Below are 24225 nucleotides of genomic sequence, written 5' to 3' on the forward strand. Positions count from 1 at the left end.
ACAAAGTAAAGAGGTAGAAAAAAAAAATCAGGACAGGGGCAATATTGTTTTAATTCACTGCTTTTTGCTTATTATGGCCACATTCACTCCATAATTTTTTAATGATTTATTTAACTTTATGTGCATTGGTGTGAAGGTGTCAGATCTCATGGAACTGCATTTTCAGACAGTGAGGTGCCATGTGGGTGCTGGGAATTGAACCCAGGTCCTCTGGAAGAGCAGTCAGTGCTCTTAACCGCTGAGCCATCTCTCCAGCCCCACATACAGATTTATAATAGGCCTATTCAGTAAGACTTCTGAAACTTTTAATAAAAAAAGCCATAAAACCTTAGATTGTTGTTCTAGAGTCACTGCACATTTTTTGCTCAATTTACTACAGAGTTAAAGATTGAACTTGGGTCACTGGCTCTAAGTTTTAGAAACTTATGGGGGCAAGGAGCACAGGACATGGCACAAGCACAGGAAGTCAGAGGACAATGTCATGGAGTTGGTTATCTCTGTCCATCTTTACTGAACTCTGTTGCCAGGATTGAGTCAAGTGCCTTTACGAATTGAGCCGTCTCTCTAGTCCTTCCCCACCCCTCAACACTTGGCAAATTGAAAATCAGCTGCAGGATTTGGGATGGAGTCAGCACCATGCTCTGGGAGCAATCCTAGCACCTCATGAACTTGCTGTAGTTCTTTCATCTAAGCACTTGGGTGGCAGAGGCAGCAGGATCAATCAGGAAGGAAGGTCAGCCTGGACAGCAGAAGCTGGCCTACAAACAGGGTTGGGCTTGAGCAGACTGACCCTGAAAGCTAGCAGGGACCTTTCTGTAGATGTAGTTTCAAGACGGGTCCTCATCAACTGTTACATTAAGCATTCCCTTCTGCTACACTGACAAATTCAAGGGTATCACACTTAAATAGCTGCAGAATAATTCAGATGGAATGAAGCAATAGTTTCAGAACGGGATTGCACAGAGTCTGATCCATGTAACTCATGCTTTGTGTGGTTACGGTGTTAGCCTTCTCTCTATGGGAGCTCCTGTGACTGGCAGAGACAAGAATGTACGCTGAGTCACAGGAGAGATTCCACTGTTAAGGTCAGATCTTCAGATTTTAATCTTTTCTTTTTTGACCTTCCTGCCTCTCTGTTTGGGATTAAAAGTGTGTGCCTCCACATCTGGTCCAATCTTGAGAAGATATAAACTGTAAAACTACCTCCAAATTTTGGGCAGAGCCAAGCTGCAATATTTAGTCTATAACCATTAAGATATGTACATGAAAGGTTCATCCAACTTGATGGGACTTTTAAGGATATGTGAGGGACAGCATTAGGTTGGCCCCCCTTATAAGTTACAGCCTCAGTCTGAGAACTACTGGGCTACTAGGGGAAAAAAAAAACCCTCATGTTCTTTGGTTGCTAAAGCTTTCCATGTATCTTTGTAACAGTAAGAGTCAGTGTGCAGACTGAAACCACACTCTTCTAATTACATCTTTCCTTCCATCCTTATGCTTGAAATTCTCAGTCACTGAATATTAAGATCACTTGTAAACCTGCCCTCCTTTTAAAAAAATTAATAGCATCACTGAAATTACAATGATAAGAACTAAGTATTTCCTATATCAGTTTTATTTAAAACACAAATAAGTATTTCTCTTTCAGTAATGGCAAATGGTTCAAATAATGTTGAACACAAATCATTGACTAATACAGGGCATTAAATATGAACAGACTTTTTTTTTTAAAGCAAAAGAATAGAGGTTATATACAAAAGAGACCTACAATCTATATGTCAATTCAAAAAAGGAAACGTGTTTATAAAATGCGTGGTGAAAGCAGAACATTCCACCCCTGCTTTGGAGAAGGGCTATCTTACAACATTCAGTCAGCTGAAGATGGATTGGTACAAGTGTCTATACATAAATTTCAAGTCATTTTTGCATGTGCAGAATCATCCAGATCTTCCCAGACTGAATGGGCAGTCCTGTGGCTTTCTTCCTTTTCCATATTCCCAACAAGGCTACATGAACTTCAACTCTTGATGAGCCGCTTACAACAGCAGTTCCTTAGGAGCCAACATGACAGGTGATCCAGGATTTCCCTATGAGAAACAAACTGGCCACCCACAGAAAGTATCACAATGAACAAGTCTTTCTTTCCGCCTTCCAATTCTGTACAGTGTCTCATTTCAAGACTATTACCCTCATGAGACTTGTTTCTTCACAAGTCTAAACCTTGAGGTGATATATGAAGACCAACATCGAGAAAAGAAAACTCAATCCAGAAATGAAGAAACTGGAGGTATCCAATACACCCCAGAGCATCTCGCCATCCCTGCAACAGCACAGCCCGGTGTACTGTGTACTGCTACAGTCCGTAGATCAATACTGGCAGCTTGAATGAGTTTGTTTTTTTTTTCCCCCTCCTCTTCCCATGGTTAAAGCACATCAAATAAATACTAGGCAAGAGGAGTTTTCTGGGAGAGTTAGAAATTATGAAATTTACCAATTTGCTGTCTCTGTGATAATTCAATGCCAGAAGGAGAAAGGTATTGAAGGAAAGGGACAGTTTTCATACTAAAAAGATTCCCCTAGTCATGTCGCCACCTCTTATAAAGAATCCAGGGAGTCCCAGAAGTAGAAAATTAGTTTCAGGGGACCCCTGAGGCACTTTAAAGCCTTTAAAAAATTACAGTAATAATAAATTAGCTATTGCTCTTCAGAGGCTTACGGAGCAGCTAATGCAACAGGACCAGGTCCAGAGTTATGTCCGTATCTCAGGTTCTCGAGCCGCTCGGCCCTCTTTAAAGCTTAGACGAATCTCCAAATACCTTTAAAAAGACATACAATTTAACACAGACAGAGTGGGTTTTTTGTTTAGTGGTAGCATGACATTTGGTCCACAATGGTTAGCAGCTCTCTTCATTTTAAACTCTGATAATATTAAGACAGTACATAAATAAATACAGCAAAGGGGAAGATAGCCCACTGACAAACACCTCAAGGAGCCACTGAGTTAGTTCTCTTGCACCATTTCATTTGGAGCTCAGTCTCATGTGGAGAGAAGGGCATTACAGAACGTTCTTCTCACAGATGCTAAGTAATGGCATCAAATGGACAAAACAGTTTCAAGGGATGTAAAAGATCTGACCCCAAGGGAATCCAGGACACATACAGGTACTTCAGAGGTATACTTTTGATTTGGGCAAAATTTGAGACTAAAGAAATTATCACCTCAGGTAAATGTTAGAACAGATGAAAATAAGTCCAGTTTTTGGTGAGTTTTTTTTTTTTTCCTTTAAAGCGTCCTCACCATTCCTTTCACCTTCAGCTGTCAATCATCTCTGAAAGCTCAAGCAGAAGGTCATCTTCATCCTTCCCAGGATCCAAGTCGATCTCAGCTTCTAATTTGCCTCCTGAAATTTCCCATATTAGTTTCTCAAAATCATCTTCCACAGAGAGTGGAGGCTTTCCTGTTGAGGCAGAGCTCAGTCGGCGAGGTTTGGTTGCCACCTGGGACGAGGAAGGGCCAGACCCTTCTGGGAGCAAAGGTTCTGAAGAAGACTGGGTTGAAGGCAGCACAGAACTGTAAGTGAAAAGCAGAGTGTTAGACCCAGCTCCGTCCTTCCTGCAGCCTCAGGGACAGAGCAAACGAAAAGTTGTTTCTGAAGAGACACACAAAAGATTGTTTCACTAATTTGGAATCAAGTACCTTTTGAATGTTGCCAGGTATTTTAGATTACCTTTTCAATAAAGGCAAATACCAATAGCAGCACTGACGAGCAGCGACTTCAAATTTCATGCCTTTTGCCCTCAGTGTGGAGTTAGCTTTAGATATAGCTAACCTGTAAATGTTCATTGACTTATCACATTTTTTGATAAAGAGCCAAATCAGTAATGGCCTGAAGCTTGGTTAAGAAGGCAATACCTGTCCTTAGGGTTTTCTGTCTCAGACGTGGCGATGGATTTATCCTCGGAGAGAAGTGGGACCACAGCCTACAGAGAAAGAGTAAAATCACTGAGAGTTATGATTCCACTTTCGGTGTGTGTATGATGTGTATATGTTCAGGGGCCCATGTGCAAGTAGGTAGAGTCAGAGGAGGCCGTCAAGAGGAGCCTTCTCTTCTTCACTTCTGTGGGAAATCAGCCACTTAGTGAACCTTAAGCTCACAGTTACAAGTTATGCTGGCTGGTCAATGATCTCTTGGGATCCACCTGTCTCTAGCCCACAATGTTGGGAACAGGCAAGCATATGGTCACAATGGCTTTTTGTGCTAAGCGATTCAAACTCAGGTCCTCATATCTGTATAGCAAGCACTCTCACCCACCAAACCTACAAGACTTTCATTTTACTTTTTTTTTGACACATAAAGCTGTTTAATTAGGTTGTTAGCAATTTAAAAAACCAGTTTGTGAGGATACATCCCGTTCGTCAGAAAGAACTGAGAGCGCAGGTAGGCAGCTGAGGAACAGCTTTGATCTTTGGCAGAATCTGCCAGTCCACCGTTTTCTGATCAGCCTTGCGCTGCCCTGTAATCTCATGTTTCTCCTTCTCTGTGTCAAAGATTATTTTACTTTTTGAGACAGGGCTTGACTATGTAGCTTTGGGTGTACCAGACCTCTCAGGGTAGACCAGGTTGGCCTTGAACTCAGAGTTCTGCCTGCCTCTGCCTTCCCACTGCCTAGCTTCAGGTGTCCCACCCGTCTCCCCTATCCCCAGCATATTTTCTTTCGTTGCCTTCCTAGAATCACGGCTAGTTTTTGTTTTGGCAGTGTTGAAGATCTCTGGTAACCCAGGATCTTGCATGGTAGGTGGTTTCATTGAGCTGTATCTTCAGCCCAGCGGCTATTATTCTGTAAACTGGGGAACCCAAGAACCAATGATGCAGAGGCTGAAAATGTAAGTAAGTGCCTTGTCACCCAAAAACCAGCTTCCAAACACTGCCCGCCACTTCTCCAATCTCAACTAGACTCTAGTGACGACAGTAACAGTCTAAGGAACCCAGTGCTCAGGAAAAGGCAGAAGTGTAAGACACAAACAGAGACAGTGCCAAAGGGAATCCTACCACAGAGTCCAATACCACTGGAGTGGATCAACTCACCACAGCTGCTTTCTTGGTGGGGCTTTCCTGCAGGACACTGCTGGCGCTAAGTGGCTTCACAGCCGCAATGACAGCAGGGTGTACCTCCACTGCCTTCCGTTTTGGAGCCACTTTAGGAGATGAAACAACCTTGACCACAGATGGCTTCACATTTACTTTGGGTTTGGCTACAGGAGACAGAATATATCTGATTATAACTAGATGATCTCTTTCACATATAGAGTAACTCAGTAAGATACAGATGCTTTTAGGAGTAGAAATACCAACAAAATTGCCAGGCATAGTGGTATATCACAGCACTGGGAGGCAGAGGCAGAAGGAGCTCTGCTGAATATGAGACCAGATATAGCAAGTGCCAGGATAGCCAGGGCTACATAGAGAACTGGTCTTCAACACCAGAAGAAAAATGCATGGTATTAAGTTCTAAATGGGGCTTTTATGTTTTTCTTCCCTCCAATCATGTAGCTGAGGTTGACTGTGAACTTCTGATCCTCCTGTCTCCCTTCTTGCTTCATCTCTTGAGAAGAGCAAGGATTTGGTAACTGAGCATAAAACTTTGAGTGTTTGTGGGACAGTAAAGAAAATACACTGTTGGGGTCAGTATCTCTGTATAAGGATAGAGCCACAGAGAAAAAGCATGAGCTCCATGATAAAATTCTCCAGATGCACATAACAATCCAGAGAACTCAAAGTGTGCCCTGAAAGAGAATCTTCCTCCACCACAGGGACTCAAGTTGCCAAAACCCAAACTCACACTCTCATCATACAATTGGCTGACTCACAGTATTGAGGCACTCAACCTCAGCTGTCCTCTTCAGTGTAGGACAGCCTCTGTTGAACTACCCAGACTGTATCATGTAAACCAATCTAATAAATTCCTCATCTACATTCCTTCTATTAGTTCTGTTCCTCTAGAGAACCGTAATATAGACTGAGCTGGGATTACAGGTGCACACCACCAGACATGGTTTTCCTGTGGTGCTGTAGTGAAATCCGGGGTTTTGTGTATGCTAGATAAGCACTAACAACTGAATTACTTCTCCAGCCCCAAAGAAAGCAAAACTAACCAACCAGCAAAACAAACCCAGCAGTGTAAGTTGTGAGAAAGAACTATGCCTAAGTTTCATCTTTGCAGATCACTGTATTACTACTACCTGTTGGTGTGACCTTAGTACACACAAGATTCAACCCCACAGTTGCCAGAGTTACTGAAATTTGGTCACTGTACCACAATGAAGGTAAAATCACTCACCTTTACTTCTTTTTTCCAAAGTCTGTGTTGCACATTTCACATTCAGTATTGAGTCCCCAATTCCAGAGGTTTCTACCTCCCCTTTTTGGGATGACTCCGTGGGGAGCCGCTTAGCCAAGTGCCGTGTGATGCCTGATACAGCAGTGAGCACTGGTTTCCCCACCACTCGGGTATAGTAAGAGGCCCCGTCTCCCTGGACAGGAGTCACGGCTGGTTTCTCTTTCTGTGAGGCTTCGGTCTCCTGCTGCTTCTCAGTGTGTTTCTCTCTGACAATGTCACATCTACTGACTGGAATTTTTGTGGGATCAGTTATGGCCTCATCTGAACTCTGGAAAAATCCAATCAAAGAATTAGAACCTACTTTCTCATTTATAGTGCTGAGTGAGTATCTAGCTTAGGCAGAATATTACATGATTCAGAATAATAAGGAAGCTCATGATCTCATATTAAACAGAAGATACATGTGTGAACTAATAGAAAAATCCATATTCTACAGACTAATTATGATCCCAAGAAAACACAAATGACCACTAAAAAGATTTTTGTCAATATCCAGAAAGAGCTAAGAGTCACAAGTTAGAATATTCTAGTCAGTAAAGACAAACACCTTAAGAAATTACTAAAGATAGAGTAGGCTGCAAAATGATATATTGTACAGTTCTCAACCTGAGTTGAGCATTAAATCCACTTATGTAACAAAAAGCTTAAAGGAAATCTAGTAGAAAAATTATTATAGCATTTGTCCTTTGTTTTGTTGAGAAAAAAGTTCTGACTCTGTGGCTCAGAATGACCTCAACTCAAGATCTGCCTTTGCAACCCCAAAGTCTGGGATTGATTACAATCCTGTGCTATCATGCCTGGGTTGTTCTTCCTTCCTTTTTTTAAATCTCTCTCCCTCCTTCCCACCCATCCCCATTCATCTGTCTCTTTCTCTGTTTTTAAAGATTTACTAGGTATGCAGTGCCAGAAGAGGGCACTAGATCTTGTTACAGATGGTTGTGAGCCACCATGTGGTTGCTGGGAATTGAAGTTGGGACCTCTGGAAGAGCCATTTCTCAAGCCCGTTCATTTTCTCTAAAGAGAAAAATCCTAGTTAGATGTGTTGGCACATACCAGTAATCGCAGCAGTGGTAGCAGAGACAAGAGAGTCCAAAGTTCTTGGCTACATAAAGTTAGCCTGAAGCTGGCCTGAGTTATGAGAGACACTGTCTCAAAACACTGGGAGCTGGACAGATGGCTCAGAGGTTAAGAATACTTGCTGCTCTTGTAAAGAACCCAGTTTCAGTTACAAACACAGACATATCAGCTCACAACCGTCTTTAACTCCAGTTCCAGGGGATCTGATGTCTTCTATCCTCTGCAGTTGTGCACACATGTATGTTAATACTAACACACATAAAGTAAATAAATCTTGAGGGAAAAGGTCAAATTTTACATGATATGCAGTAAAATATCAATGGTCAGTTAAAACACTATGAGAACATACAGAGAACTGTAAGAATCTTTCACAGATGCTGGGCGGTGGTGGCACACACCTTTAATTCCAGCAAACAGAAGAAAAAAGCAGGCAGATCTGTGAGTTGGAGGCCAGTCAGGTTTACCCAGTGAGTTCTATCTAGGTCAGCTAGGGAACCTTATTTTAAAAACCAAAAATCAAACAAAAAGATAACCCCAAACCAAACAAAAAGAAACTTCCATAGAAAATTGTGACCACAGTACTGGGCACAGTAGCGCAGCACAGTGGATGAGGCCGGCTGAGTCAGGCAGACTTCAAACAACATAGTGGGAAATCGTCTCCAAAACTCTCCAAACTAAAGAACAAAAACATGACCCAAAACAAAAAAATTAAAACCAAACTCAACCTACCAATGAAACCATCCACAGAAATTTCCTGTACGCTAAAACGAAAAGCATCCATCATTCCCCTCCCGCTGGTCTGCCAAGGACCATTTTCGAACAGACTCACCTCACTAGCCTCTGGCTTAGGAACACTGCTCTGAGAAGCAATGTCACTGTCTTCGAGTTCGAGTTTTTTCTCTTCTTTTGCACCTATATTCAAATTAAAAAAAAAAACACCATTGCTTTAATCAGGATTTGAGAAATGAACTGAAGTATGTTTTCTTAAAATGAATACAATTGTACTGGCTAGCTTTTCTGTCACCAGAAGCTACGCCATCTGGGAAGAGGGAGACTCAGCCCAGAAAATGCCTCCATCAAACTACCCTGTAGAGCATTTTCTTGATTGGTTACTGATGTAGGAGGGTTCAGCCCACTATGACCAGTGCCACCCCTGGGCAAGTGGTCCTAGATTATATAAAAAGGCAGACTGAACCAAGACATGGAGGGCAGGCCAGTATGCAATATTCCTCCATGGCCCATGCTTCAGTTCTGCCGTGACTTCCCTCAATGAAGAACTTGTGAACAGGAAGTGTAAACCAAGTAATACTCCCCACCCTAGAGTGCTTTTGGACAGTGTTTTATCACAGCACAGAAAGGAAACTCAGACAGTACTAATGGAAACAAGGAAGAAACTCATAGCTAAGAGATGGGGCATCTAGAACCTCAAGAAAACAGGAACATACCGTAGCACTACCAACTGCTACTGGAAACAGCTTACTCTACTGAATCCGCTGACTCAAATTTCCCCAGTTAGGAAAAGTTCCTATTGGTCTCACCCTGTGTTTTAGAATAGTACTGTTGCTTGGAGGGGTTGTACAGACCTGCTCTTTTGGCAATACGGAGCAGCCTCTTTGCCCCTGGGACAGTCTCAGCTTGAGGCCGGGAGATGGCACTGCTCTCAGAGTTCCGCTGTACCCTCAGGGCCTTCTCCAGTTTAATTTCCTCTAGCGTCTTAATATGCACCTCCTGCATAGACCTGGCTCTTCCTGCGGGTTCCTCTGACTGTCCTTTGCTGACTGCAACAGGTGGCGGAGTCACTGTCTTTTTGACTTCAGTATCTGTTGTCAACTTGGGGGAGCTTGTATCCTTTTTGGATTTCTGCCTCTCCATTTCCTGCTGCCGATGTTTCTTTTCAGCCAGGACCTCAGAGAAAGTTTTGATCCGCACAGCGGAAGAGCTTTTTGCTCCTGATGGAGAATCATCAGCCCGTGCAGATTCTTCGGTTTTCAGTTTAGTTTGCAATTCTCCACGTTTCTGACTGGCTCTTTCAAGAAGAATTTCTTCTAATGTCTTCACGTGGATCTCACCAGCTTTATTAACTCTCTCTGTTTTGGGAAAGAACATATTTTTATACTCTCGTTTCTTAATGTCTTAGGATCTCCCTTAGAGTAGAACAATACAAGGGAGAGGCATCAGTTGTCTCATGTTCAACATTAGTTTCACTCTTGATTCTAGATAACTGCAAGAAGATCTCTAGAGACAAACCTACTGATTTGTATTTCTATCCAGAAAAACACAGAAACATAATACAAATGGCTGAAAATCACTTATTAGTGCAGAAACTGCATCATCATATACCTTAAGTGAAAGTAGCAACGACTCCTCCATTCCCTCATATGTATATAAAACTTGTGCTGGACACATCACTAGAAGTAGGGTAGTAAGCCTACTTACTACCAGATGTTGTCTATAGTCTGACAAACACCAGTAACTGAAAGAGTTGTCAGGAAGTAGGGCAATGGAAACTGCTGCACTCGGTGAAAATACCAATCATGGTCTAGAAATTAGCCAAAGCAAACTTTTCATGAAGTGACATTCCACACATGAACAGGAGAGGTAAAAATAAAACAAGTGACAAGACAAAAACAAAACAAAAACCAAAACTCAAGGGCCACAAACCCAACTTGCATCCCCCAGTCCTCAAAAGATTGTTCTACATCTGTTTAAAATATGGAACAAATGTCACATTATACAATCATTCCCATCACTAAATGGCTAAGAAAAGAAATAATGAACTAATGTAGAATTAAAAAAGAGATGATACACACACATGCATGCAGACTAACCAGTATGAGATTTTAATTATATTAAAAAAAAAACAAACAAACTCCTAAATATAGCATGTTCTGGAACTTTGTGAACTTGGCATTTCCTACCAATCTTGTTTCTGTCTCTGTTGCCTAGGCCAGCCTGGGAGCCCTAATATGACATAGTCCAATTTAACCTCAAATTTAGAGCAATCCTCCTGGCCTTAGCCTCCTGATTGCTTGGATTATAGGTGTGGACCACCATGCCCCACCAGTTTCGTTGCTCTTGTTTAAATGGTTTATTTAAAGGTTAGTTTAAACTCAGCTCAACTGGGATTCTCATCCTTCTAGTACAGTGACTTTCTCTGGTGATAGCACTGATTAGAGTCCTGGAATTGCCTAAGCCTCCAAACATACTGGATGCTTTAAGAGAACAACTGATGCTGAACCACATAGCAAAGAACCCATGACAAAGCAAGGAATCAAACAGTGAATTATCTCTTTATGTTTCGAGCAGGTAAGTCTTTTGTGATAGGGTCCCTGGTGGAATATGGTGGCCTCAAACTCACCATTTTAATGAGTATTGAGATAAAGGGCTACCACAACTACCTTCTCATTAGATTCTTTAAATGATGGTGGGGCTGTAGAGATGGCTAAGTGGTTAAGAATACTTGTTATTCTTGAAGAGGGTCCAGGTTCAATTCCCAGTACCCATATGTTGGCTCACAACTATCTGCAACTCCAGTTCCAAGGGTATCTGATACCCTATTCTGACCTCTACAAACACCAGGCATACATGCGATACACCTACATGCATGCAGGCAATTCACACATAAATCTGAAATAAAATAAATTTAAAAAAAGAATTATAATTGTAATTTTTTCCTTCAATTCCACAATGACAATTTAATCTCAAAATTATCACTTTAAAGAAAATACATGGTGTTAGGGAATATTATTTTAAAGTGTGTGACTTTTGTTTATGCTGTAAACTCTGTGAAGTGTGATTCTTTGCCTGTCTAAAACACCTGATGGTGTAATAAAGAGCTGAATGGCCAATAGTGAGACAGGAGCAAGGATAGGTGGGGCTGGCAGGTAGACACTATAAATAGGAGAGATCTGGAAGAGGAAAAGCAATGAGAGAACAAGGGGAAGAGGACATCAAGAGCCAGCCACCGAGTAAGAGTGAAAGTAAAATATTCAGAAATAAAGAAAAGGAAAAAAAGCCCAGAGGCAAAAGGCAGTCAGGATAATTTAAGCTAAGAAAAGCTGATGAGAAACAAGTCAAGCTAAGGCCTGGCATTCATAAGTAAGAATAAGCCTTCGTGTGTGATTTATTTGGGAGCTGGATGGTGGGCCCCTCCAAAAGTCAAAAGAGCAAAAAAAAAAAAAAAAATAAAATCACACAACATAGTTATTGTTTTTCATCACAGCAAAATTTCACTAAAATGACAGACATTTAAAACAGAATAATACACTAATAATAAGAAAAGAAGAACGCCATAACAGAGTAATCTTTTTTTTTTAACAGAGTAATCTTTAAGAATTTATGTGAGAATCTATTTCAGCAGATATGTTTAAACATGGCAGACATAACTCTAAAAGAATAGTTAAACACCACACTACTCGACAGCACAGTAAACTGCCAGGCCTAGGTTAACGAATATGAAAAACAACAATGAACTATGGGAGAAATCATTAAGGTAGAAATATAAGGACCGGGGTGGTGGATACACTTCACTGAATACAGCTTGCCTAGCATGCACAAGGTCTGGGTTTGATTTCCAGCATCCCCAAAACAATACAGAAACAACACTAAGCAAACAAGCAAAAAGCCCAGTTTCATTAGAAAAATCCAGAATAGCCTAAAAAAAATTAAGTTTGAAAGAGACAGAGAGAGAGATCAAAACAAAAGTCTTTTGAAGACAAATGCCAAAATAAATTCATCTGAAAGACTAAGAAATTGAAATGACAATGCTAGTCTACAACCAGCCATTTAGAGCGACAGGATAAGCAAACTACAGAACACAGGCCAAATCTAGCTAAACAATTCCCTAGGAACATAGCCATTCATTTATTTACATATTCACATTACGTATGACTGTGACAGAGATTGTGGACCACACATCCTAAAATATTTTTGTTTTTAAGGGTAGTAGGGATCATCAAACTGAGGGCACCATCATAACTTAGCTTCTTCAAAGCTTAAATTATTTACTACATGAACTTATAGAAAACAGAGAAGCCAAATTAGATACAAATGGTCCAGTGAACCCTTGGCTTGCCAACAAAATGTGTTTACATCCACTACAGTGAAGTAATAGCACACCAGGGAGACAGAAAATCCTAAACCATTCTGGAGAATAAAGCTGAGAATGATAACTCACATCTGCAATCCCACCAGCATCTGGGAGGCTGTGACAGGAACACAGCCATGAATTTGAGGCCAATCTTAGCTAGTAAATTTCAGGCCAGCCTGGACTATAGAACTGAGATCCTATCTTAAAACAACTGAGATCAGCTAAGGTTAGAAGGAGAACATATAAGTTAACTTCAAAGCACAGAGACACAAAATTTATAACTGTCTTCTACAAAAACTATCACATTGAACTTGAATAGCATAAAGCAAAGTTGGAGGGATAGGATAACAGTAGATCATCTGCCTATCATGTATGAAGCTCTAGGTTTGAAACTACAGCACCATAGGCAACAACAACAAAAGCAGAGTATTTGAATACATGGATACTCACTTTACATGTACACATGCTCATGTAGTTCACACTGTTAGAAAGAACTAGTATTTACAAGAAGAATTTAAGAATATAAAGAAAGTCGGGCGGTGATGGTGCACATCTTTAATCCCAGCACTCAGGAGGCAGAGACAGAAGGATCTCTGTGAGGGCAGCCTGGTCTACAAAGCGAGTTCTAGAACAGGGCCCAAAAGCTACAGCGAGAAAGCCTGCCCCCCCAAAATCAAAAAAGAATATAAAGAAATAATTTTCTTTCTTTTTAGATAGGGTCTCTCTATATAGTCATGGCTGTCCTGGAACTCACTGTGTAGGCCAAGCTGGCCTCAAATGCACTAAGATCTACCCACCTATTTCCCAAGTGCTGGGATCTCTCTCACCACCACCCCCACACACAGGTTTTTACGTTGCCCTAAAACCAAGAGTGGTTCGTGTTCTGTACACATCTTTGTCATCTGACAGAATGCAATTGGTTTTATGTTTTTTGTTTTTTTTTTGGTTTTTCGAGACAGGGTTTCTCTGTGGTTTTGGAGCCTGTCCTGGAACTAGCTCTTGTAGACCAGGCTGTTCTCCAACTCACAGAGATCCGCCTGCCTCTGCCTCCCAAGTGCTGGGATTAAAGGCGTGTGCCATCACGGCCCGGCTTGCAATTGGTTTTATATTGCTAAGAAAACGACTTCTTTCTGCCCTTTCTGGTACTGCTGACCAAACCCAGGGACCATGTATACCCCGTGAACTGATCTATATACCTAGCCTACTAGAACCTAATGTCCTACGACAGCTTAGCATAAAATAAGGCATCCCTCTTACTGGATTTCCTCCTAATACTTTGAGGAGTACCCATTTTTCATCTTTAAATAACACTTAAAAAAACAACACACCAATAAACCACAAACACAAGCTCTAACCTTAATTGTAATAGGTGAATCAGAAGAAACAAAACAAACAAACAAAACAAACAAAACAAAACCAAAGATGACAGTAAGGATTTTGCTCTTCTGATTTTAAGTGCCCGTTGCCTCTCCTTTAGGGACCCGGAAAGTTGAGCTACTAAAAGAGTTTCAAAATTTACAAAGTTAAAACAAAACTTTTCATAGGTCAAATATGTTTACAAATTAGGCTGTACTTCTAATGAAGCAATAAAAGGAAGGAAGGAAGGAAGGAAGGAAAGAAGGAAGAAAGGAAGGAAGGAAGGAAGAAGAGAAAAACTCAAGGCCTTAATTTTTTTTCTTGAATTAATTTACGTGAACTATACATTCCTTAGAGCCCTACAAAAAGGGGGAGGGAGAAAAAACAAAACAATAACAAAAAACCAAATCTGTTTCAGGGCCACTGAGGTGGTTCAGGGTTAAAGTCTAACAAACCTGATTTCCAGATCCCATGGAGAGGTGTAAGGAGAGAATCAAGCACACAAAGTTGTCCTCTATTCTCCACAATGCTGTGGCTACACACGCCTATGTGTAGTCAGACAGACGGATTGACGTATGGACAGACACACACACATACACAAAACTACCTACCTGTATGGGCGAAATTACTGAACTCAGAAAAGTAATTGTTATTGCACAACATTATCATTTTTTCCTTTTTTCAAGACAGGGTTTCTCTGTTGCTTTGGAGCCAGTCCTGGAACTAGCTCTTGCAGACCAGGCTAGCCTCGAACTCACAGAGATCCGCCTGCCTCTGCCTCTGGAGTGCTGGGATTAAAGGCATGGGCCACCACACTCTCGGCCCCAACCCTTTTTATTATTTAATTTGGTATGTGAGTACGGGCACATTAGCCTCACTCTGGACATGTAGGGAGTCAGAGACAACTTTCAGGTATCAATTTCTCCTTCTACTGTTGCTGCGTGGATTAAACACAGGCACCACACAGCAAGTACTTTTACCAGCTGAGCTATCCCACTCACTAGCTTGATACCTTTAAAATAACCTTTCAAAAGTTTGTTACTCTATTAGAACAAGCTCATGGACCATCATTTTCTTTTCTGTCACAGATTCAATCACAGTATCTTCACTATTCCGATCTTTCAGGAGTCTCTAACTCCAGGTTGTTGACAGTGTTAGCTGTTAATGTTGGCTACTCAGAATCAAGGAGAGTAAGCACTCAACTGTTTGCTGAGTAATACACAGGGACCCAAGCAGCCTGAACAAATGGGGATCCATACCTGTTAATATTACAAACAGACACAAAATGTGTCAGAATAAAAGCACTTACCTTTCTTTGGTGTTTTATCAATATTAGTTTCTGGAGCTTCCACCTTTTTCCCCAGCCTCTGTGCAAGGCTTCGCTTTAATGGGGGTTCACTGTCACCACCTACAATAGGGAGACTTAATTTAAGATTTTAATCTTCAACAAAGTGGAAAAAAGAGCAAAAATTAGACAATTTAAATATTCTGGAGGTTTTCTGCATTAAATGGTGTTTGTTCACCATCTTTTAAACTTAATGTTAAAAACAAATAAGTCCTATAAAGAAAAAAATTAGGAGACAAAAAATTTAGATACATGAACAACACCTGCCAAGTGACTAAATTACAGAGGATAATAATCCCTGGCTGAAGCTGAAGCTCGAAGAGAGCAACATCTTCACCACCTGTGCCACTTAGTCTTATGTCAATTTAATACAAGCTAGAGTTGTCTGAAAGGAGGAAACCTCATTTGAGAAAATGCCTCCCTGAGATCTGGCTGTAGAAAAGGGCAGTGGTGGCGCACACCTTTAATGCCAGCGTTCAGGAGGCAGAGGCAAGCCGACTTTGGGTTTGAGGTCAGTCTGGTCTACAGAAGGAGCTCCAGGACAGTCAGGGTTACACAGAGAAATCCTGCCTTGTAAAACAAAAACAAAAACAAACAAACAAAAAAAATCAGGCTATAAGGCATTTTCTTAATTAGGGAGTGGTGCCATTCCTGGGCTGGTGATCCCGAGGTCTGTAAGGCAAGCTGGCCAGGCGAGGGTGGTGCACTTGGGTGGCAGAGGCAGGCGGATCTCTCTGAGTTTGAGACCAGCCTGGTCTATAAGAGCTAGTTCCAGGACAGGCTCCAAAGCTACAGAGAAACCTGGTCTTGAAAAAGACAAAAAACAATAACAAAAAAAGGCAGGTTGAACAAGCCATGGGGATCAAGACAGTAAGCAGCACCTTCCCATGGCCTCTGCATCAGCTCCCAGCTCTAGGTTCCAGCCTTCTTGCAGTTCCTGATCTTTTACTTTGATGATGAAAAGTGATGTGGAAGCTCATATCCAAGAAGAAAATATTGGTCATGGTCATAATCTAATTAAGCTATAGTACTTCAAACTGCTATAGCTTCAATGAAAGTTATAACGTACAAATGGAATTTTATAAATGTTGTCATGAGTCAAGCATACAGGCAGTCCAGCAGGTCAATACTGATGGTGCTTGTATGATAGTACTTGTAACAAGGTAACATGTTAACGCACAAACACACAGAAGATACACAACTCTAACTCACCCACTGAAAATTTTCGTTTCCCCAGTCTCTCAGTAAGACTTAGTCTAACCAAGGGCTCTTCTGAAATGACAAAAATAAAATGTGTTCAGTTAGGTAATTCTTTTACATTCATTGCCCACTAAGGAAGTATAGTGAAAATTAGATCTAAGTCTTCAGTCGCATTTAACAAGAAAATAATCAAGTCTCGTGAAAATGCAACAGCATGGTATTATTAACAGTAGCCAAACATGGAGAGAGGCTTTGAACCTGGCCAAAACTATCCTGTGCACTTTGAAAAGCTACTTTACATTATCAGATGAGCAAGTAAGCCTTCTTTGAAATGTTTGTGGTTCAAATGGAACATTTTAAACACACAATTTCATGTGTTATACTCCTATGCTAAATAGCTTTATGTCAACTTGAGAAGTTCAAGTCATCTGAGAGGAAGGAATATCAATTAAAAAATGCCTTCATGGGGGCTGGAGAGATGGCTTAGGGGTTAAGAGCACTGACTGCTCTTCCAGAAGTCCTGAGTTCAATTCCCAACAACCACTTTGTGGCTCACGGCCACCTGTAATGAGATCTGGCGCCCTATTCTGGCCAGCAGCAGACATGGAGGCAGAATGTTGTAGACATAATAAATAATCTTTAAAAAAAATGCCTTCATAAGATCAGGCTGTAAACCGGGCGGTGGTGGCGCACGCCTTTAATCCCAGCACTCGGGAGGCAGAGGCAGGTGGATGGGTGGATCTCTGTGAGTGCGAGGCCAGCCTGGTCTACAAGAGCTAGTTCCAGGACAGGAACCAAAAGCTACGGAGAAACCCTGTCTTGAAAATCAAAAAAAAAAAAGAAAGATCAGGCTGTAAGGCATTTTTTTAACTAGTGATTGATGGGGAGGGCAGAGGCCATTGTGGGTGGGTCATCCCCGGGCAGGTGGTCATGAGTTTTATATGAAAGCAGGTTGAGCAAGCCATTTGAAGCAAGCCAGGAAGCAGCACCCCTCCATGACCTCTGCATCAGTTCCTACCTCCTGGTTCTTGTCCTGTTTGAGTTCCTGTCCTGACTACCTTCGATGATGAACAGCAATATGGAAGTATAAGCCAAATAAATCCTTTCCTCCCCAACCTGCTTTTGGTCATGGTATTTGATCATAGCAATAGTAACCGAAACTAAGATAATTCATTATTAGATTTTAAACAATTTAGTAAAAAGACTAACATTTTTCCTGTCACTCTAAAGATGCAATAACATTCTTTACTCAAAATGGGCAGTCAATAAACTTGCTGAAGCAAAGAGAACATGTTAAATTTGATACACATAAATGTGAGACTGCCTGAACAAGAATCCTAACTTTTTAAACGACAGAGTCAAATGTATCAATTTTCTGATCTTATATCTGATCAAAATACTTGAAGTCCTCCAAAAGTCCAAAGTGAACAAACATCACCCAAGGACTTTGTGTTCCCAATTACATAAAAGTAGAGCCCAACAACTCTGGGAGACCTACTATACCTCACCTTGTTTGCTTGATAGAGTTACTGTCCTCACCACAGTACGGACATTCTCCTTTTCAGGGCCCGGATTGGGCTGAGGCTGATGTAAGGTGCTGGAAACTCCCGAGGAGCCTTCTGAATGAGAAATGTCAAATAAATAACCTATAGAAAATAAAGCTAGTCCAAATCAAGAATCTTTATTCTATGAAGTTTATCCAATCAGACTGCTCTGCTGTCTGAACACTGTCTTAAGCAGATACTCAATCTTCCATTTACTAGGAAGGGTAAGACTCTAACACTAAGTTTTAGCCTTCAGCACTGACATCCCATCACTCCCATCTGTGAAACAAGGCTCCTATAGGGTAAGCTTTAAGGACAGACTCCCCAGAACCAACTATTTACTATAGTTAGTATATATCCCTTAGTTAACTTAGCTATGACTAAATTTTAGAGTAGGAAGTCTACATGGATAGACTGAGGCAAGATCTAGAAAAAAAATTTTTTTTCCCATTTTGAAATATATTTTTGTTGATTATAGATCTAGGCTGGCAATGGTCCTTTCAGTACATTTTTGCTCCCCTCTCCTTCAACCCCAGAAGAAAATCTGAGCATCTCTTGGATCTAATGACATTCGTCTTCTTCTAGTAGGTCGTGTGCACACGTGGAGCTAAGAGGTCAACTCTGGTGTCTTTCCTCAGGAGACAGCGTCTTATAAGGACCTGGGGTTTGATGATTAGACGAGGCTATCTCTGTCTCCCCAGAACCAAGATTACCAGCACACACTCCACATACCCATGCCTAGCTTTTCCATGGGTGCTAGGGCTAGAGGACAGGTCCTCAAGCTTGTGCAGCAAGCATTTTACTGAAACCCATCTCCACAGGACCCTTAATATTGCCTCTTAACTGCTCTTCTTTGTTTATAGCTAAATCTTAAGATATAGCTTGGCATGGTGGCGCAGCCTTTAATCCCCGAACTCAGGAAGCAGAGGCAGGTGGATCTCTGTGAGCTCAAGGCTGGCCTGGTCTACAGCAGAGTGAATTCCAGGATGGCCCAGAGGTTAAGAGCATTGCCTGCTCTTCTAAAGGTCTTGAGTTCAATTCCCAGCAACCACATGGTGGCTCACAACCATCTGTAATGAGGTTTGGTGCCCTCTTCTGGCCTGCAGGCATACATGCAGACAGAATATTGTATACATAATAAATAAGTATTAAAAAGAAAAAAAAAGATCCCGTTTCAAGGGCTGAAGAGATGGCTCAGAGGTTAAGAGCACTGGCCGTTCTTCCACAGGCCCTGAGTTCAATTCCTAGCACACCACAACCATCTATAATGAGATCTGTTGCCTTCTTTTGGCCTGCAGGCATACATGGTAACTAATTAAATAATCTTAAAATCCTGTTTCAAAAATCAATCAATTGATCTTCAGAGGTACAGGTTTCTTTACATTATCATATGGTTCTATCCCTGAACAGTGAGGACTGAAGCACAGGTCCAGAAGGCTTGTGTTTTACTTCAAACAATCTCATAGGAATGAGACTCTGTATTTTCTAAATGTGTTAGTGTCAGAACTATCTATTACTCTCATCAGGTAAAACGTAAGTATTCATGCCAAAACTTGTGATGACTTACCACCTTGTTTTTTGGATTTTTCCTTCATTTTCTTTGACTTAATTTCCTCAAGAGTTTTTATTCCAAAGTTCAAACATTCACCTGGAAAACCCAAGGGGGGAACCACATGAGGAACTTTTGCATCTCATCTTCTTTGCAGGCATTCAAACACACTCTGAGTAATGACTCATGAGAAAAGTACACAGTGTCAGTTTGCGGACAGCACTTCCGTTAGAAAAGCTTAGCGACTGTGCACTGACTCTCAGAGGAAGTTACAACTGTCAGTGATGCTTCAAGGCTTAGAGACAGGACAGCCTCTTCCTACCTTGCTTGAAACTGACTCCAGGTTTGCGGGCAGAAGCCACTCGCAATCCATTATGAGCGTCAGGAGCTGGCTGCAGGGCAGGCGTTTTGCTTTCATCACCCTCCTCAGAAAACTGATCTGTGTATCCAAAGTTAAGACAAATGTTCAATTAAGACCAAGTCTAGAGTTTTTATTCTCTTCCTAATTTATTATATTATTACTTTAAAAAAAGGGGAGAGCTAAGCATACCATCATCATCTTCATCATCATCTGCAGCATTGATTACAACGGGTGGATGTGTGGGGCTAGGGACGTTTTCTGAACTTTCAACTTTCATTACACTGCGTAGCTGAGGGGAGGGGTTAGACTGGACCGACAGTTTGTTCTGCTGAACTGTCAGCTGGCTAGCCTTTACTTCTTCTTCTTGCAACTCAGGCACAGTGGGTAACACAGCTAAACGTTTAAAAAAAAAAAAGACAAATTTACCATAGATAAATTATTATCCTAACTCAACAAAAATTCCTGTCTTTTTATGATAAATGTGGTACATTTTCCTTAAGAACATGTTTTTTTTTAAAAAAAAAATGAATAAATCCCATTTTCATTCTAAATTCTTCATGAAGAAAAAAGTATTTTTGAGCCAATACCTCTGTATTATATATAAACAGATGGTAGGAACTGAAAGCAACAAACCCAAAAATTAGTTCCAAATTCTCGACACTTCATTTTAAATTGAGGTTCTAGAATTTTTTCTTGGCACAAAAGACACACACAGAGATTGTCTTCCTCTGTTTCCCCAGCTGGGATTAAAGTATGGGTCACCACTCCTGGATCTTTTTCTATTGTTGGTGGTGTCCTGCTATGTAACCCAGGCTGGCCCTCACACTCATGGTCTTCCTGCCTTAGCTTTCTGAGTGCTAAAATCACAGCTACTACTTTGGCTCTTTGGTGGCTAAAGGAAATTAGCCCACTAGGAAAGGGACGTTGGGGAGGTAGCAAGATGGCTCTACAGGTAAAGATGCCTGCTGCCAAGCCTGATAAAATAAACTTGCCCTGAGGACACACATGGAGGGATAAAACCCAATAGTCTATCCAAACAATCCTCTGCCCTCCACACGCACTCCACAGTATGTGTGTATATGCACACTCAAGACAAACACTAAGTATTTATAAATAAAAATTATTTTAAAAGAGACTGAAATAAATCACAGATTTTTGCAAAGTCAAGATTCATTTTAGGACTGAGGATATAATTCAGCAGAAGAGGGCTTATCTAGCACGCTTGCAATCCTCAGTTTGATCCTCATTCCTGGAACAACGAGGAAAACATTCTTTAAAGATATCCTATATCAAAATTTTTTTACATAGCTTATAAAAAGCTGAACTTAGAATGTGAGGTATTCCATGGTGAATGTCTATAATTCCAGCACTCAGGAAACTAAGGCAAAATCAGAAATTCTAAGCCAGTTTAGGCTACAGCCCATAACCCTGTCTCCATAACAGAGCTAGATGGCTAGTACTTTTGGCTTTGTGGCCATATGGTCTTTATTTCAACTATTTAAATCTGCAGTATTAATACAAAACAGGCCATAATATGTAAATGGATGGCCAGAGCCATATGCAGTAAATCTTCATCTTACAGAGCATGCAGAGAACCCAATTTGCCAACCCATGGTCTAGAGAATTAAGTTCTTTTGAAAACATCTACAGGTTTTGTAATAAAATAAGAATGAAACAATTATTATATTATATAGTAATATAATCTGGCATGACAGAAACATTTGATTCTCTCTGCACACGCATCATCTAAGCTCTATAAGGTTCTGTTTCCTCATTATACAGCAGAAATAGCACTGCTCTCATTGGACTACAAGTGTGCATGGCGGGTGCTCACTGACTAGCAACTGTTCTCTTTTAGAGCCAAAACCAATCTCACTTTTGCTTGGAGGTAGGAACAGTCCATCAACGTAACGACCTCTGTTGTGATGGAAGGCGCAGTTTAGTTTTTGACATCCCATTGGTTGATTTTCCCAGTAACAAGGAATTTCACTTCGTTTTTTCTGCGAGAGAAAAAAATTGTTTAAAAATGTTAAACTTGTTAAAAAAAACCCAAAATGTTAAAAAATACAAGTTAAAAAATGAAGTAAGTACTACATTAATTTTGTGGTTGGTTTTCAAAACGAAGCTAAAAACCCTGCCACAGGAGGTCATGATTAGCAGAAGAGACATACACTGTGGAACTACAACTGACTTCTACAGGTCAGGTTGTTCTCTGACCTCCACATGTGTGCAACAGCATGCATGCACCCCACCCCCACCAGGCTTGGCAGTTACTGAGTCATCTCACCTCACTAGCCACTGTCTCTATATTTTGTATTGATCCTGAATACTTACAGTAACAAAAATTGGAAACTTACATCAATTTCCATGTGGCGAAATCTGCACACCTGTCGAAAACAACGACCTTCTTGCCATAGTGTGCAAACAGTTTCATTTCCTAGTGCAGCTTCACAGTGACGAAATGGGCAGCTGTCACCCTGTTAACAAAAACAAACAGGTAAGGACGAAGGCACATTTCTACAAGAGTGTCCAAGAACCTAAACAAATTAGTAAGCAAATACCAGCAGGGCAAAAAACAAGATGTAGTAACCACCACCTGAAAGATATAAACATGTAATAACCTACTGCTTTTTGCTGTCTGTTTGACAGGGTAGTGAGGCCCAGGAATCCTCCTGCCTCTACATCCTCAGAGTGAGTACATGTCATTATGTCTGGCTTTTTAAAATGTGGATCTGGGCATTGAACTCATGTTCTCATGTTTATATGATAAACACTTTACTGAATGAGCTATCTCCCCAGCCTTAGCCTATTTCTTTATTGTTGTTTTTTTGAGAAAGGGTCTCACTATGTAACCTTGGTAGGCCTAGAACTCCCTATTTAGAAGAGGTTGGCCTCAAACTCATAGAAATCAACTATCTCTGCCTCCTGAGAGGGGGATTTAAAGCACGCATCACCAGACCCAGCTCTCCTCAACCTATTACTTAACCCATTTCTTTTGGTCTAATTGACACAACTGACAGTGTGGGCTGAAAATGACAAGGTGTCAAGAACAGATCCTCTGAAAAACACCATCATCTTCAAAATGGCTTTGGCTTCATATATCCTGATTTCAGTAATTTGTAGCTTTTGACAGAAAGTTGGTAGGCCATAAGTGATGTAAGTATAATTAACATATACCTTTGTTATCCAAAACAAATCATTAATATACAAACTGCTGTATATAAAATGGATTATCAGAGCTTTTCTTTTCTTTTGCAGTGCCAGACGCCAAACCCGACATCTCTCATGCTTGCAAATGCTCTATGGCTGAGCTGCATACCCAGCAGAAAAACTTCATGGCCACCATCGCTGGGCTCTTTTTATGATAAAAGTTTTGTTACATAAGCCTAGGATGTACTTCAACACTCCTATTTCTACTACCATGCCTAGTTAGTGTTGGGTCCACGGGGGTCACGCAAAGAAGGGGACAGACCTCCAAAGTCTAGTAAACTAGAAGCAAATTTTTTTTTTTTTTTTTTTTTTTTTTGGTTTTTTTGAGACAGGGTTTCTCTGTGGTTTTGGAGCCTGTCCTGGAACTAGCTCTTGTAGACCAGGCTGGTCTCGAACTCACAGAGATCCGCCTGCCTCTGCCTCCCGAGTGCTGGGATTAAAGGCGTGCGCCACCACCGCCCGGCTCAAATTTTTCCAGGAAAAAAAAAAAAAACTAAAATTAAAAAATCTCCACGGAACACAAAAAGCTATCAACTAGCTAAGATCACAGACAGAGATAAACTTGTAAGGCTGTGTAAAAGGACAGCTTCGAACTCCCCCCTTTTCATAGCAAGAAGCAACAAGCATTAGGCATGAACAAAGGAACTTTTACAATCTCAAGGTAAAACTCAGATACAAATTGCCTTTGTTTGTTTACAATTTCCATCAAAGGAGTTCGTAGGTTACACTAGTGTTTGTATTTAGTCCATTGTTTTTACCTGGCTGTTCCCGATAATGTTTACCAAAGTTCTGCACTTCCCCTGATACTCCCAGTTTCCCAGAGCAGAGAAGGGTATGCGACAATGCAAAACCAAAAGTCATGTACATCCTACCCTCTAAAGATTAACTCAGTTCACATTCGTTGTTGATCACAGGTGGCCAGGGTGTTATCTTAGGGCTAATTCTCAGTTTGCAGAGGGATGCTTTGGTCTTGTAAACAGAGCAGCCAGTTGTAAAGCAAAATAACCCACTGTTAAATTAATCCTTAAGCTGTTGAAAAAGCTGCAGACAGCCTGCTCTCATTCTCCTAGGCTTACAACTTTGTATTTCTTTATT

The 24225-nt window shown here is 41.0% G+C and overlaps 1 protein-coding gene across 11 annotated transcripts in view; it reads right to left on the reverse strand.

Moving 5' to 3' along the window:
* Positions 1-1597: 1597 nt before the first annotated feature.
* The window catches only part of Zc3h11a (zinc finger CCCH-type containing 11A), a 37878-nt gene continuing 15250 nt past the window's right edge, over positions 1598-24225 (reverse strand). For all 11 annotated transcript variants that reach the window (XM_075987988.1, XM_075987995.1, XM_075987989.1 and 8 more), the window contains 14 exons: positions 22278-22397; positions 21797-21920; positions 20110-20313; positions 19882-19998; positions 19578-19658; positions 17975-18085; positions 16479-16538; positions 15231-15329; positions 9060-9563; positions 8306-8388; positions 6340-6667; positions 5088-5254; positions 3914-3981; positions 1598-3571 (listed from right to left, as the gene is read on the reverse strand). In XM_075987988.1, the coding sequence (XP_075844103.1) occupies positions 3313-3571; positions 3914-3981; positions 5088-5254; positions 6340-6667; positions 8306-8388; positions 9060-9563; positions 15231-15329; positions 16479-16538; positions 17975-18085; positions 19578-19658; positions 19882-19998; positions 20110-20313; positions 21797-21920; positions 22278-22397 (2325 nt within the window). In that variant the 3' untranslated portion in view covers positions 1598-3312. The remainder of the gene's footprint in view (positions 3572-3913; positions 3982-5087; positions 5255-6339; positions 6668-8305; positions 8389-9059; positions 9564-15230; positions 15330-16478; positions 16539-17974; positions 18086-19577; positions 19659-19881; positions 19999-20109; positions 20314-21796; positions 21921-22277; positions 22398-24225) is intronic.

Source organism: Microtus pennsylvanicus, chromosome 10 (genome assembly GCF_037038515.1).
Source record: "Microtus pennsylvanicus isolate mMicPen1 chromosome 10, mMicPen1.hap1, whole genome shotgun sequence".
Lineage (NCBI taxonomy): Eukaryota > Metazoa > Chordata > Mammalia > Rodentia > Cricetidae > Microtus > Microtus pennsylvanicus.